We start from the raw sequence: 17,474 nt of genomic DNA on the forward strand, positions 1-17,474 counted from the left end.
CTGGATCAGACGAGTGTTCGTTCTGGTGTCAGTATCTTCTTATTTATAGACAGACTCCTTTCGACATCTGCATTGTCATGGAAAAGGCACAGGCATGATGTGACAACTTTCTTCAGGGCTGGATATTTTAGGGTTCCTGCAGCTGTTTTCCTATATCAAGGATATCATTCTCTTCAACATGCCCTCTTGCAGCACTGGAGACCTACTGCAACAAACGTATCCTACAAAATCACTAGAAAAGGCTTTTTATTAAAATCAAGATTTAGATTAGTTCAATCAATGCATTTAATTAAAACTTTTCTGTTATTTCTCAAACTATTTTCATGAAAAAATAGGGCTAGTAGGGCTTTTTCAAGAAAAAGTAGGAAAAAGTAGGAGCCCAACAAAAAAAGTAGGGAAAAGTAGGAAAGTAGGGCCCGCTTGAAAGCCTGTATATTATATCAGGTGTGAACACTAACATGAAAACCATGGTCGCCAGCAGGGCCAGTTGAAAACAAATTTTACTGGCCCTTTTCAAAATCATCTAGCCCTCCAATTATCGCATTGAAATTTAACTGAAGAGGCAAAATCAAAACTAGAATGTGTTATTTTAATAATAACCATGTGCTCACCATACAAAGGGATACCGATGAACTGGCGTTTAACTTTCATAATGAATAAAGTTAAAATTCAAATAAAAACATTTTACGTTTTAAACCCATACCAACTCAAAAAAAAAAAAAAAAAAAAAAAACCCCCAAACAATCCAGTAAAAATAAAAATGTTACTTTACAAAGTACCATTAAATTATACATATTAAATCTCATTTTTAATACAGAGGTGAAGACAAAATGCTAGAGCAGCCAAGGTATGCAGCAAGACTTGAAAAGAAAATTTAATCTATGCAGGTTGATGGTAATTTATAAATATATATTTTAACTTACCCTGAAATCCCCCACCCCATTTTTTTTATTTGAGATGATATGGGTTTAACATTTAATAAATTAATGTTTTTATATGACTTTTATCTTTACTCATTGTGAAGTTACAAGCCAATTCATCGGTTCCCTTTTGACGCAAACGGACAATGACCTAAAATTAATATGTTCTGCCATAGTAAAATGTAATAGTGTGTGTGCGTGCGTGCGTGTGTTCGTGCACGATACCAACGACGACAATCAATTAACTGGCCTTTGGAATAATCCCAGTATTAATGGAACATTCAGTCGGTATTTTTATAGGCGCGCATGCGCTCACGTTAGTGTGAGTTCGAACTACATACAAGACAGATTTTGATTTTGACACATAATAATATAAGCTAATTAAATATGATTCTTAAATAACAATTATCAAATAGCAGCTCTACTGGATAATTATAACGTATCCAGTCCATTCCAATAAGCAGACGGACTTCCAGATTTTAAAAATACATGCAGTGTCTTCAATACGCTTTGAGCTCTATTTTTAGAACGGCCTCGCCCAAAATCACAGAAGCCGATTTAGGCGCTGTCAAAATATAGAGCATGGTCTCTATGTCTTCTGCTGTCAGATATGTATTTCGCGTCAGCATAGACGCAGTGTGTTTTGTCACAATTCGGTTCAGTTTCAGTGTGTTTCATTTTTCAACTGGAACCATGCTTGCCAGACCCTAAAATCGATGGCCGCCCAACGGACTACCTTTGTAAAATTCTTAGTCGCCCGTAGCCAATAAAGGTCGCCACGGTAAGTGCACTCTGCGCCATGGAGTCCATTTATATATATGAAACACTTAGAAAGTCAGTTGCAAATTATAATGAAAACACAACACAAAGGTCTTTTTCCAAAATGTTTCATTAAATATCATGAGGTATATATATATATGAGTTTGTTTTGTTTAATGACACCACTAGAGCCCATTGATTAACTAATCATCAGCTATTGCATGTCTCATAGTCATCACAGGAAACCAGCTACATGTTTTTCCATGAACAAAAAAGGGATCTTTTATATGCACTTTTCCACAGACAGGAAGCACATACCACGGTCTTTGACCAGTTGTGGTGCACTAGTTGGAACGAGAAAAAACCAATCAGTTGAATGGATCCATCGGGGTGATTCGATCCTGCGATGCAAGCACCCAAGACGAGCTCTCAACCGTCTATATAAATTACAATGATTGTGACGTTACATGACACCCGACATGCGGACAACTTACAGCCATCAAGGCAATGGTTGAAATGTACCAACAAGATGTATGGGATTTTCAAGAAGAAAAAAAGAAGGAATGTACAAGGTCAAAATAAGGCCTCCGAGTGTCTACCATAAAACTTTATGAATGCTTTCAGGAGTCCTTGTATGTTATTACCCTGACCAATCAATTATTTCTGAACGGTATGTCGGACTAAGGTATCTCAGAAGTTGCGAAATATAGACAGCAAAATCTGGAGCAGAAGGAATATTCCTCAACATGAACGGAAAATTTACTATTGGAAAGCTGAATTCATTTCTTTTGTCATATGAAGGACAAAGTCGCTGAATATCTCAAATATAGATCTACATATGAGAAACAGATTTTATACTTACTGTTAATGGAAGGTAATTTGTAATCGTATTAGTTTTGAATGATATAAGATAAGCAAGTCCTTAGTTTAGGCGATAACCACATGGAGTTTTTATATTTCCGGATGTTATTGTCTATTTGATTCTGCAAATGTCATTTTTGATCGAAGGCGTAAGCCTGACCGTAAACATTTGCTGGCATCAAATAGTTAATAATCCCCGCAAATATAATAACTCCATATGGTTATGTCCACTGTGAACTTAATCGTTTTCCTATGGAACAAACTGTATATTTGGTATTTCTTGGAAAAAATATCTGGCTACAATCTAACTATAGGCCCTTTAACCGTCAACTTGGCCTTTTCCAATTGCTAATGACGTCACTGTCTAAAGACGTCATTAGCTTCTTAATTAACCAATCACAGTACAGAACACACTCGCCATCAGTTTATAATTTAATTTAGCCAGGTTAGTTTTTAATATCTGATATATGACGTCACGAGTATAATGAGAAATAAACAACAAGTAACAATGGTCGTCTGTCACTTGGAGGACTAGACAAGTGAACCAACGAAATGGGCACTTTATCGTCTACGTAGGCTTGCTATCATCCCTTCTATCAGCTAAATGCACTAGAATGTATGATACCAATACTTACTAAATTCCGGCATAGAAAATATGTTGCTTTTGTCACCATTTTCTATACGACAAAGCCAGTCCGCTTTATCGCGGGGTGCTAGACGTACGAACTCCATAATGTAGATTTTAACACGTGACCCGACTTGGTCCGTTCCATTCCCACACTTGTAGTTATACTCTTTAGAATTTCCTGTGATTACTGTGCAATTCGGGCCTTCTTGCCGCAGTTTTGCGAAGATTAAGGTTTGCCTCAAAATCTGAATTGTACCTCTAACAACACCAGAAGTAGGGTGTTCCAGCTTACAAGTCAGAATAAATGGCAAATTCTTCACAGCATCTTTGGATTTCGCTGACATGGTCAACTTGAGAGCTAAATGAAGATAAAGACACATTATATTTTCATTGTAGATGGAAAGGCATTTATGTTACATAAACATACATCAAATTATATAAACAGACAGACAGAAACATAGACAGTTTTTTTCCATATTAAAGATCATATAGTCCCACGTTTGCAAAACTGCTGTATTTTCTCGCCTCATTTCTCTTTATCTTGAATGCATAAACATATTTTGCTTGCCAAAACAAAATGCTTTAAAAACGTCAAAACATAGTATTTAAAGAAACAAAACAGTCAGTTGGAAGTTTAAGCATTTGCTTTTCTGTTTACAAGTCGAGATGTTAACTATTTTATTCCAAAAGTTCATAATTTCCGTTATTGGATGATCACGTGAATATGAAGTTGCTTAGCCATCATGGTTAAACAACGTCAGTGCGACATGTAGAAAAACATCTTCCTATTAATATTCCACAAGAGTTGGGCGAGGATGGAGCATATATCACACAAGATCAAATATGTTGGTACAGTGGGGAGCTTGAGGGTGTATGCTAAATTAAAGTTTAGACTTTTTGCGAAAGGTACTTTGTATATATATATATATATATATATATATATATATATATATATATATATATATATATATATATATATATATATATATATGATGTCTTGTGTCATTATCCTGCTGACTAACATTACCATTAATTTTATTAGCCCTCGAAGGCAATTTAATATGAAACTATGCATTTAAACGCTGTCAACTACCATAGTCACTAAAACACAATCAGCTGATACACTGGTACTTTATAATGACACACATCAGTGTTTTAGACGTATCCATCAGACTCATCATTGGTGTTTCCGCGACTGCCTGAGCTTTTTTCGATAATTGTCTTTGTTTATGAGGCTTACAGAAACAAAATGAAATGCAATGAAAAAATCATCTTCACTTGACGGAATTAAGTAATGTTCTAAATGAATGGCAACTATGGAATTCAGTTGCTGCTGTAGTTTTGTAATTAGAGGTTACAACATCAAAATGTTTTGCCTTACCCTAAGTTAAACAAAAATACATTATATGTAACTTTTGTTGACAAAAGTAATCGTCTTTGAAAAACAATAAAATAATAATAATAAGATTAAAAAAATAATAATAAAATAATAATACTACTAAATGAATGAATGAATAAATAAACACACACCGCAAAAAAGACTAAACAAAACAAACAAACAAAAAGCATTAATTGATTTTCAATACTCTGCGTTAATTAATTTTAGCCAAAAATAATATAATAATATTGTTTCTTTAATTTGTAGTTTACTTATTTATTTATTTATTTCCGAGAGTGTGTGTGTGTGTGTGTGTCACTACAAAAATTATCATTATCATTTCCATTAGTATTATTAACATTTATTAATATTATTAGCATTTATTCAAAACCACCCCATCGAAAACCGTCCCGTTTTACGTCCCTCTTCTTCTGACAAAAGGTGCATACACTGATATAGGCTTCAAGCGCTATGTTTTGATTGCGTCATATTTTGTTCACAAATAAAGACTCGGTGAACCATTACGAACACATTGCGGGGAAAATGCAGTTATTTTCAGGCACAGCAGAGCAGGGGGCCTCTGAATAGTATATATATATATATATATATATATATATATATATATATAATTCTAATATCTAAAAATGCTTCGGTTATAAACTCTTGGATTGGTCAAATTCGTATCACGTGACGATAAAAACTGACATTCATAGCACCATGAATCTCAGTTTAGCGCTATTTTTGGCTTATAGCCGGAACTACTTTATGAATTATGTCAACAAAGGAATCCCCGAGGAATTTCCTTGAGATTCTATTTTTAGACATAAAACTAATTTTCTGCTGTCAAACTTCCAAGTGTCAGCTTTAGACATCGTAACATGTCAGATGTACCAATACAATTTTTTGGAGATTTTAATTTAAACACGTTAAATCTCACGAATACTTGTGTCGCACCACTTGAAGTCACACACACGCCAAAACCATCCTTTGTTGTCGCCACTTCCACAATTACAAGACCAGTAAACACAGAAACTCGCGAAACACCTATTTCATCCATTTCCGGAAACATTGAAACCACTTTCTCCATGTCAAATCTATCAACACATGGAATTTTCACGCTCTCAAAATTTGATAACTGTAATTTCAACGTCGTAATTGGTAAATCTGGACAGTAATCAAAAAATGGCGCCCATGCACTGTTCTTAGTTAAATATTCATACACCAACCTCTTCACATATAAATTATACCATACAAAATATGTCGCTTCAGACATTTTTATTACAGGTTAAAAGTTATTGAAATTACTTACGTTATATGTTTATAGTGAATTCAAAATGTTTCTAGTTGGTATTGACATTTACTGCAAAAAATTAATATGAATTGGATTAATGATTGTAACATTGTCATTCTCTCATTCGGCTATTGACGGGAAAAGCCGAACCAACATAGAGATTCCGCTAATGTTGAGTATGAATTTCGTGTTAATAAAATAGTAAATAGTTGGAATTATAAGAATTGAACGTGAAAATGTTTGAGTTTCATGCTAATAAAACCGCTTTACACACTTTAGTATGAATGGCTTCGCGCTAACGCGCTACGCCATTCATACAGTGTGTAAAGCGGTTTTGCGTTTCATACTAGCATGAAACTCAAACATTTTCACGTTCAATTCATAAATATATATATAGTTGCATTGTCCCACGAAGTGGGTGGGACATAGCCATGTCGTAAAGCGGTCGGTCTAGCATCGATCTCACTCTGGCCATTTTTGGTGTGCAATTTAGAAAACAATCTGCTCAGAAGTGAATAACTTGCAGTAAATTACAGTGTGAAACAAAGAATTTCCTGGGGCAGGAATATAAATTATTTTGCAGGGCTGTATGTAACAAGGATTTTGTGTATGTGTGTTGGGGGCAAATGAATTATTGGACCCATTGGGCTATTTCTCGTTCTAGCCATTGCACCACGGCTGGTATATAAATGACACTGGTATATGGCTATATGTTGGTGCATATAAAAGATCCCTTGCTACTAATGGAAAAAAATCTAGCGGGTTTTCTCTCCAAGACTCCTGTCAAAATTAAAAGTTTGACATCCAACAGCTAATGATTAAGAAATCAATGTGCTCTAGTGGTGTTGTTAAAAAACCCAAATATACACCTTACACATAAATAAAACTTTATAGGGGGTGGGGTCAAGTGATGCTCGCCCAGAAAAAAAATGCTTGAGGAAGGTTCGACCCCGAAACCGTTGTGCACATGCGCCTGCGTCAGATATATAGCTACAGACGTATGATTTCCTTTTTTCGCGAGTACAACAATTATATACACCAGTGAACTGATTTATTGACTTTTTCAAGATAAAACATTTAAAACTATACCCTACCCCTGCTAACTTCAGGTCCTGCTGAAGTGTTTTTAATACCCGATTATATCAACGCCATAAAGTATTTTTCAAGAAGCATATGATGCAACTTAAACTGTAAAATTAATTTTGTATTTATTTTTACATTTTCTCATGTCGTTTCGTGTTTTCAAATTTTCATTATCGGCGGGGTAAAATCCTCACTTCCTCCTGGCCGGGAATAAAACGCGAACCAAAACGAGTAGGATAGGGTGCTGTTAAAACAAAACTGAAACAAAACAAAAACAATACCGAATGTTTATCGGACATTGGGATTTCAATCACAGTGGCTAATTCAATGCAGTAACCACCGTATCATGTTCTAGTGTCATTGGGAAATGGTTTATTATCCTGTCATCAAGTACCTATGCTAGAGGATGGATCTGTAGAATGTCGTAAACTGTCTGTTTAGTTCTAGAATTTTGAGGCTAAAAACGAGTGTGGTTCAGTTATACTGTGTACCATATATTTTGTCAGGGCGTTGCCTTCGTAAAATGTTTATTTATTACAAATATACAAAAAATGAGTGGTATAGTTCATGTTATGCACTGCTTATTTGATGAGAAACACATTGTGTACGTAATTCACAGAAACGGTGACGACAGCAGACTCCACTAGCCTGAGTTCCGTGACGGTAAGATAGCTACACGGACATTTGCACAGTTATTGCACTCACTAACCAATCTATATCAATATTGCGCAATTTCTGCCTTCCAAACTTAAGTCAAAGATTCCAGCTCTAATACAAGAACAGTCCTATGTTTGACCTTAAATACCTTTCCATCGATCATTTTCTTGCTCTCTGATAAAAAGAAAAAGAATAACATATCACTAATACGCACACTATAGGAAGAAACCCATCAGCAAATACGTATTTAACCGGAACATCATTGCATATTTACCAAGCAGTTTGAAATGTATAGAGTTGGATGGCGTAATATTTGGATACGTTATTGAACAAGCCCATTCAACGACATCACTTTTTTTAACTTCCGTGATTTCCATGATGTAAATCTTCATATGCGAGCTGACGTCGTCTGTGCCCGCCCCACATTTGGGTTTCATCCATGGCAGGCTGGAATGTGCTGAACAGTTTGCGCCTTTCTGCAGCACATAGGCGAGCAATATAGGGAGACCTACTCTCTGGAACTCCACTTTACTCTCGTTAGCACCGAAACCACGGGCGTTGGCCATCTTACACGACATAGTAAAGGCCAGACCCAGAAACATTTCAGTGGTATCCACGACCAGGGTGAGCAGTACATCTAAAGAAAGACAAACACACAGTCTAAGGTCATTGCAGATGGAAATACACGTGTACACTCAACTTACATGAACAGACATCAAGTGTTATGAACACGCATCAAGTTACATGAACACACGTCGTGTTGTATGAACACACATCGAGTTGTATGAACACATTCAAGTTGCATGAACACACATCAAGTTGCATGCACTCGCATCAAGTTACATGAACACACATCAAGTTGTATGAACACACATCAAGTTGCATGAACGCACATGAAGTTACATGAACGCACATCAAGTTACATGAACACATATCAAGTTACATACAGATCACATACTTTAAGAATTTGATAACTTTACAAAACCCTGCAACCACCTTGACAGATAAAGCAGTCATATTCGTATAGTAGCTGCATATGACTTTTGACGTCACCCATGTGACGTCACACGCATAGCTACATTACAAAATAACTCTACTCACGGAAAACCCCCCAAAACAATGCAACTTGTTTTCAGTGGTAAATATTTCAAATGTTTTATTGATGCTTATTTCAGTGTTTTGTTATTGTTATGACAGACGTTGAAATATGGGAATGCTACGCCATTTCCTGATCCAAATCACCCGTATGTAAGTGGAATTTCATCGATGCCCTTTCGGTGGCTTTATTGGGCTATGTCTCGTTCCAGCCAGTGCTTCACAACTAGTGTAACAAAGACTGTGATGTGTACTATCCTGTGTGTGGAATGGCGCATATAAGAGATCCCTTGCTGCTAATCGAAAAGAGTAGCCCATGAAGTGGCGACAGCAGGTTTCCTCTCTATTTATCTGTGTGGTCCTTTACCATATATGTGACGCCATATAACCATATATAAAATGTGTTGAGTGTGTCGTTAAATAAAACATTTCCTTCCTAACTGGAACTTTATTACTCACCCGCCTGTCCACGGTCACAGTTATTGTTTCGATTTGTAGGTTATGTCTTCATTACTGAATATTTTTGAACGTTGATAACGTTGAAATATGGGTACCCTACGCCATTTCCTGATCCAAAGTACCAATATGTAACTGGAACTTAACCATATATCTGATGCCATGTAACCATAAATAAAATATGTTGAGTGTGTCGTTAAATAAAACATGTCCTTCCTATCTGGAACTTCATTACTCATCTGCCTGTCCACGATCAGTTTTACAATGTTTGACCACGGAGCATGTACCTCAACAGCTTTAAACAAAGAGACAACGTAGATGAAATATTTATGGGTCGATACTAAACTACTATCTTATTCTGATTGCAAGCATTTTCAGCAATGTGATTCTTTAATTACATTGTTTTCTGGGCACCAAAGCTAAACTGGAACAGGCCAAGTTAACTGTTCATGGGGTCAATGGCTAAATTATAGCCAGGTATGAGATGTTCAACTGGTTCCGTTAAAAAAGAAAAACATTTCAGTTTAGAATGGACATAACATATGGATTTTTGGTGGGTTTTTTTAGATTTTTGTGTGTGATGTTCGCAAATGTTTTATTTTTGACCCCAGACTAACACCTTAAGTCAAAAATGACATTTGACGTTGAAAGTAAAAATAAATACTATACTCGAGAATGCATGTTTAGTTTGCTGGATTACAATGACCAATTCAATTGTCAATAATTGTCATAATAATGATTAAACTTACCACCCAGTTCACACTGGTCTCCAGTGTATCCTTTGACGCAGTCACATTGTTCGCACTCCTTGGACAGTGTACCACCATTCTGGCAAATAAGCTGACATGTGTCTGCAATGAAGAACTGTATTGAGTAGAGGCTCTTGTTGAGATTTGTGATGTATTATAGCATTAATACCAATAGCGATATAGAAACTATTATCGTTTAGTTACTATTACCGGAAGTTTTAATATAACAATACCCAGAAGTGTACACTAGGGTTATGGTATGGCCTACTTCTAAGCTAATGAAGTTACGGACGCGTCTACACAACAAGCTACTCTGTTGAGTGTTGTTGGACCAGAAATGTATGTATCTCCTGACCGTCCTACTGACAAAACGTTTGAAGAATTAATACAGGCTATCCAAGATCATCACCACCTAAAACCCTTGGTTATTGTTCAGCGATTTAAATTTAACACATATTTCCAAGACAGAGGTCAAGGAATTTCTGAGTGTGTTGCTGAATTAGGGACGTCTCTAGGAACACTATGAATACAGTGCAATGTTAGATGTATTGTATGTGGGGGTTTTGATGAAGGTGTCCAAAAACGTTTACTGTTTACGTTTACACTTGTGATAAGGGTGGCTCGAACATGTCATTGGGTCATTGTTGGTAACTATTATTATGTGAAACGTTTGGGATAATGTGGGGGGAAACCTCCAAAGCTAAGCAATTAAAACGTTTGTTTTCCCGTTTACTGAAGACTATGAAAAACCGACATAGTACCTTGTTCCTCTAATGGGACGATATGCTATGTAATGTGGGTTTGGTTGTTTTCGAATACGAAAAACTATTTAACTTACTATTTAAAAATGTGTGAGAAACTATTTTCATAAACAGCCAAGCAAAAGTACCGTACTTTGCCCTTGGTTCGAGCGTAGCAGTATGTTCGACCATTCCACGTTGAAGCCAATACAATTCGACCGCGTGTGTGTGTGCGTGCGTGTGTGTGTTTGCGTGTGCGTCTGTGTGTGTATGTGCGTGTGTGCGCGCGCGTGTGTGTTAATATAGAGACTTAATATAGGACACATCAAATAAGCCAAATTCGCTTTAAGCGGGGGGGGGGGGGGGGGGCGCACATGCGCTTGCTGACTGCAGCGGAATAAGGTTTGGCGTAAATGTTTCATATGACTTACAAACACTGTGAGCTAGTTATTTTAAAAATGATAAATATGACACAATTCTACACACTGACCTGAATGAACCGGACTCAAGATATAGAGAACTGACACCAGTAACATTAGTAAAACATCCATCGTTTAGAAGTAACTTGCACTAGGAAAAGAAGCAAACGACAAAATAATAATTAAAACTAATATGTTAAACATGAATGTTAAATACAAAGTAAATGTGACTTAAATATCTCTTACTCTGTTACAGTGTAGGTATTTAGCTAAAACAGAAAACAAGAATTCAGCAGGTTTATGGACTGGTAGTCTTGAAACGAGATAACTCTCTTTGATTAATGTCACCACAGAGTGATCAACAAGAAAATAATCAAGAGTTATCTCATATAACAAGACTACACCAGTCCATAAAACAAAATGGCGGCGTCGTTTTCTTACTGTGGTTTGTATTAGTTTTGTTTAGTTCTGAACCCGTTGAGGCCGAACCTTTTTTCTTTCTTTTTTAATTATTATTATTATTATTTTACAATGCAATATTAGGTTATTCATATAAAATAGATGTCCATGGAAATTATAGAGCAAATGGTCAGTTAGGTTAATTTTCGCCCCCATCCACAACCCCCACCCCCATGCGGCGGCCATGCCTAGACCACGGTACGGCCCTGCGTTTATTGGGAAGCTGGTACAGGAAATAGGTACCGTACTGGGGAAAAGATATTGTCTGCTTTGTTGCTACATACATTTGCATATATAAGCAAATATGCAGATTAGTCTTAATTGAACGCTATCGACCTTGAGTGGATAAAAAAGTTGTCTTTTGTTTAGCGACACCACTAGAACACATTGATTTATTAATAATCTACTACTGGATGCCAAACAGTTGGTAATTTTGACAAATAGTTGTCAGAGGAAATCCGCTACATGTTTTCGTCCTAATGCAGCAAGAAATATTTTATATAATGCACTTTCCCACAGACAGGAAAAGCACATAACACGGCCTTTGACCAGTTGTGATGCACTGGTTGGAGCCAGAAAAAACCTAATCAGTTGAATGGATTCACCGAGGTGGTTCGATACTGGGATGCAGACACCTCAAGCAAGTACTCAAGCGAATGGGCTAAATCCAGCCCTTAATGGATCAAATAACACAGGTAACAGAACTGGGTGTCACTGGATTAATTTGAGTTAATTTGAATGAATGAATGTTTAACGACACCCCAGCACAAAAATACACATCGGCTATTGGGTGTCACAAATGATAAGTATATGAAAATATTAGTTATATATAATTATGTAAAACCCTTGTAAGGAGCTGTGGGGTGAGGTGGGGGGAGTATAATACAACCCATAAATCAAGATACCTATATTTTAAAACTGTGTATAGAAGTCAAAGTGTTTTAAAAACTTTATAATTAATTATGGATGGAATTTAAATGATTCCAAAACATTTCTGTTGCCAAATATATCATTTCTCGTCGGCTCAATATGATCACACTCCACCAAAATGTGGCGCACAGTCTGTGTACACTGACAATGTTCACACTGAGGAGAAGGGTCCTTCTGTAAAATAAACGAATGCGTCAAATATATATGGTCGATGCGGGCACGGCTCAAGACTAATTCATCCTTTCTGCACCGCCTGTAGGATGACTGCTACTCTCCCAGGACTGTACGCGTGTTACCAGGCACAACCATGTCAGTGACTCTATGTACGTAGTGTAGACTGTATATGTACGTAATGTATACTTGATGTATATGTATAGAGAGTATGATTTCTGTCAACAATGTATGATTGAGGTACATAACGTATGCTTGCGAAACACAGTGTATGCTCGATGTGTCTAATGTTTACTTCGTCTACATACCGCATACTAGTTGCACATGTCGTATACTTGATGTACTTATGTATAGTTGCTATACATAGCGTATGCCTGGTGCAAATAGTGAATACGTGATGTGCATGTTGTGTACATGATGTATATCATAGATATAAATCATCCGGATTTATCCGGAATTCCGGATTTTTGCGCTGCCCGATTTTGTTTTGGGTTTTCTGAAAATTCGCTCCGTTTCACCCCAGAATTCCGGGTTTTATACCAACCCAGCAATCCAGATTTTATATTTACCCTTTAATCCGGGTTTTATATCAACAGCCATTTCGGCGATTCCAACATTGCCGCGGTTATTTTATCCACATATGTTATCTTCATCACCATTGGTCCTTTTTTATATAAATGTGCGTACTCGTTTGGACAAAAGCGACGTAGACGCACGCCGGTCGATATGCCGTCACTTAACTGGCATATTAATACCTGCTAGACAAACAAGTGACAGCAGCAAATGTGTTGGCAAATTCCAATAAGGCAGCCACTGTTAGTCTGCATCATTTTAATACAATATTGATTAATACAAAGGACGAAAAATACTTGGTTTTAAAGTTACTCTCTGGTTACCATATTATAACACCATGTACAAATATGAAATACAAGCTCAAATGCACTTTTAAAAACTCGTGTGTGTTCGCTATGAACGGAGATCGTCAAACGTATACGCTCGATTCGTCGCCTATACCGCCATTACCGGCAAAGCACAAACGACAGCCTGTTGTCAGTTTCAGTTAGCACGTGCGTTTGCCGATTTCAAATTGTAGGGAATGAATGAATGAATGAATGAATGAATGTTTAACGACATTCCAGCACGAAAAATACATCGGCTATTGGGTGTCAAACTATGGTAAATGCAAAACAAATTTGATGATCAACATGAATATAAAAATTCAAGAGTAAAATAAAAACACAGTGTAAAGAACTGCAAAAAATACAAATATCACAGACAGCGATGCAGTGGATTAAAGACCACACAGAGATTGAGAGAGGAAACCCGCTGTCGCCACTTAATGGGCTACTCTTCTTGATAAGCAGCAAGGGATCTTTTATATGCACCATCCCACAGACAGGGTATCACATACCACGGTCTTTGATATACCAGTCGTGGTGCACTGGCTGCAACGAGAAATAGCCCAATGGGCGAGCGCTGTACCACTGGGCTACGTCCTGGCCAAATATTTGTACAGAACTTAGCCTTCTAAACCGGATACACGTTAAATATTTGTACAGAACTTAGCCTTCTAAACCGGATACACGTTAAATATTTGTACAGAACTTAGCCTTCTAAACCGGATACACGTTAAATTTGCTTGGCCCCTTAAGTTTGCGGTTCTATCTTCAGGACCCCTGCGTGTGATGTAACCTCACCGTGGTGCAGGGGTGTAACATTCTCTTTGAGAATGGCCAATACAGCACAACTTGAAGTTTAGAGTAAAAGTCAGTATCTTATCTGTGATATTTGTATAGGTATTTTTGCACAGTTCTTTACACTGTTTTTATTTATATCTTGAATTTTTATATTGATGTTGATCATCACCTTGTTTGTTTCCATTACCATAGTTTGACACCCAATAACCGATGTATTTTTCGTGCTGGGGTGTCGTTAAACATTCATTTATTCATTTATTCATTCTATCTTCAGGACATTTTCTAGCATACTTTTTTTCTTTTTTTTTTTTAAATTTATATATAAATTGCCATTAATATTTTATTCACCTAATCCCATTGTTTCTCGATATAAGTTTATTGATTTTGTAAATTCTGTTTTTATTAGAAAATAGAGATCCTGGTAAAACAGATTAAGTCCAAGTGTTGTCAATGTCATCATCACATACTGAATAGCCCCAATAATACTGCATAGTTTGGAAGTCAGTGAAAAAAAGTTCTCGTATCCCTGTTGTGCACAGAAACCGTAGAACAGAATCGCTGAATCTGATACCAGTGTTCTCTTTTGCATTCATTAATACACCCTAAAATTCCATTAATTCATCTTGAAAGGCCCTTATGTCATCCAAGAGCTGCCTGTTCTCTTTTTTGTCCATAAACAGGGATAATTGATATGTAGAAAACATAAAAATTGTTAATTTTCTATGATATAATTATGAACGTTTTATATTGTCTGGATATTAGTATTAGTAACTATAGCATGATTTGACTGTACCACGTAAGCCCAAGATGTTGGTCAAGGACCTTTATACTGAATATTATTGACATATTTGAATACACATACATGTATTCGTGAAGAATGACAATAATACTTATAAAATCGACTCCCCTTTTCTTTATTTGTTTGCTGCAAACAAATCAAGATAGTGTTTGCTGCAAACAAATCAAGATAGCATACATAATAAATGCATGCAGCACAATTTATGTTTTTAATAAAATATTGTGGATATCACCAACTTGTCAATCTATATCCAATTTTATTTTAAAAAAATTAAAATCCCAAACAAATGTTTTATCCCAATCTGATATCCCACCCTGAAATGTTTATACCTTTTATTTTATTATGTTAAAAAATCAACTTACACATTACAAATACACCTGTGGATAACTTCTTCAATAAAAAAAGGTAAAATATTATAATTAACATATAATCTATAAAATCGAAATATTGCAGAACTATATATACACACACACACACACACACACACACACACACACAAAGAGAGAGAGAGACACACACACACACACACACACACACACACACACACACACACGTACAGCTCTGTTATTTAATTTAAAATATAAATACTCCAGCCACCTACCTATTTTATGACATGATACAATATAAAATATAGACGGGTTTATTGGCCAGTGACGTCAAAGTACTGTGCGCGGCCATGTTTAGAATCACTGATCGGTCCGCCATTAAGGGAGTGAAACTCGCACAATAATAACATGTGAAGGCATTGCATCTGGGTGCATTTTCAGTATTTATTACCTTTTTTAGTACATTTTATTAAAGCAAAACCAGTATGTCGAATAATACAACCTCATTTAAAGATTGTAGATTCATATCAAAGTTGGTGGAAGTGTATTAATCATAAAAAATGTAAATAATAAAGTATGTATATATACACGTGAACATAAAACCATAACGAATAATTTAAACTTATGCAAACAAATATAATTTCCCTGGACACTTGTATAGCCTAATATATTGAACTTTAAAACAATATTTTAGCCTCAGCAGACGAGGGTATCAGATGACCCTCCCCGCCAGCCTAAGCCGTTTTGTTTTGTCAAAGGTTCGCTTTGTTAAATTAACTAGCATACAGAACATTTTATGACTAATCAGAGGCGCATTTTCGGAGTAATTTAGTGTTGTATATTGTGGATGATTAATAAAAAAAAATAAAAAAAATAAAAAAAAAATAAAAAGATAATAATTTTAAAAATATATATTATAATTATAAAATAAAAACAAATAAATAAATAAAATTATACAGCTTGGTGGTGTTGGGTTTTTTTTTTTCCTTTTTCCTTTTCCTTTTATTATCTTTTGAAATTTTCATTTCAATAAATACTGACGTGTACTAGTATTACGAATGAATAACATACAACAAACCTTGTATAAAATGACGATCTCCGTTGTGGGATGGGCAAAGTTGATTGTTGTCAGGTAACTGTTTGACGTTTCGCTGTCAGTGGCATTTGATGAAACTAATTCCATAATCCTACCGACAGTGATTTGTGCAGCTAACAACAACGTATGAAATTACCCTGACGAAATACCATTCATTAAAACTAGTCTACACTGATTTAATTGATGAAAAAAACATTCGATTGTTCATTACTACTTATGTCAACAGTGGTTTCTTGCCTACCAGACACGTGACGTCACTGTGGCTTCTCATATTGTTATGTACACTTTAGGAAACAATTGCCTTAGAAATAAATAACGTGTAGTAAATTCCATAGTTTGGAGAAAAAAAAAAGGCGATACCCGTGGGACGGTCCGACTATAGTTTAAAGTCCAAACCAAATTGCTAACAACTACGATAAATTAATATCCTAGTTTTAATTATCGTTTTATCCACTTTTTGTCCAGACACAAATTATGAAAAAAGCATTCCAGTGACAAAGATTCCACATACGAGACTGTAACGATGTCACCGATATCGACTTTGCTGAGATTGCATAGGGCAAAATGCATGTATGCCATCTGCCATATTGCTTGTTTATGGAATACCCTTTAAGAGGGGTGGGTCGATATGACGTAATCTAACAACGCCATGACATACACTAAAGTATAACGCACTCATCATGACATTAGTTGTCCAAGGTAAACATCTACGGTCCGGGGTTGTTTGTTTGAGGGGTTTTTTTTACATTTTGACATTTATTGGACCTCTGACACAGCAATAAACATCACAATAATAAATATTGTGCCGGAGACATCAGATTAATTACGTCACACACTTATGAGGTTCCCCTCCCTCTTGAAGAGTATTCCACAAAAAGCAAAATGGAAGACGGTGAAAAATTGCATGTATTTTACCCTCTGCTCTCTCAGCGTAGTCGATATCGGTGACATCGTTACTAT

The 17,474-nt window shown here is 36.1% G+C and overlaps 1 protein-coding gene across 3 annotated transcripts in view; it reads right to left on the bottom strand.

The window, feature by feature from the left end:
* Positions 1–17,474, bottom strand: part of LOC121373296 — a 38,030-nt gene that overhangs the window by 19,616 nt on the left and 940 nt on the right. For all 3 annotated transcript variants that reach the window (XM_041499841.1, XM_041499840.1, XM_041499839.1), the window contains exons 2-5: positions 11,108–11,187; positions 9,878–9,979; positions 7,852–8,214; positions 3,176–3,526 (exon numbers count right to left, since the gene is read on the bottom strand). In XM_041499841.1, coding sequence (XP_041355775.1) covers positions 3,176–3,526; positions 7,852–8,214; positions 9,878–9,979; positions 11,108–11,168 — 877 coding nt within the window. In that variant the 5' untranslated portion in view covers positions 11,169–11,187. The remainder of the gene's footprint in view (positions 1–3,175; positions 3,527–7,851; positions 8,215–9,877; positions 9,980–11,107; positions 11,188–17,474) is intronic.

This window comes from Gigantopelta aegis, chromosome 5 (genome assembly GCF_016097555.1).
Source record: "Gigantopelta aegis isolate Gae_Host chromosome 5, Gae_host_genome, whole genome shotgun sequence".
Lineage (NCBI taxonomy): Eukaryota > Metazoa > Mollusca > Gastropoda > Neomphalida > Peltospiridae > Gigantopelta > Gigantopelta aegis.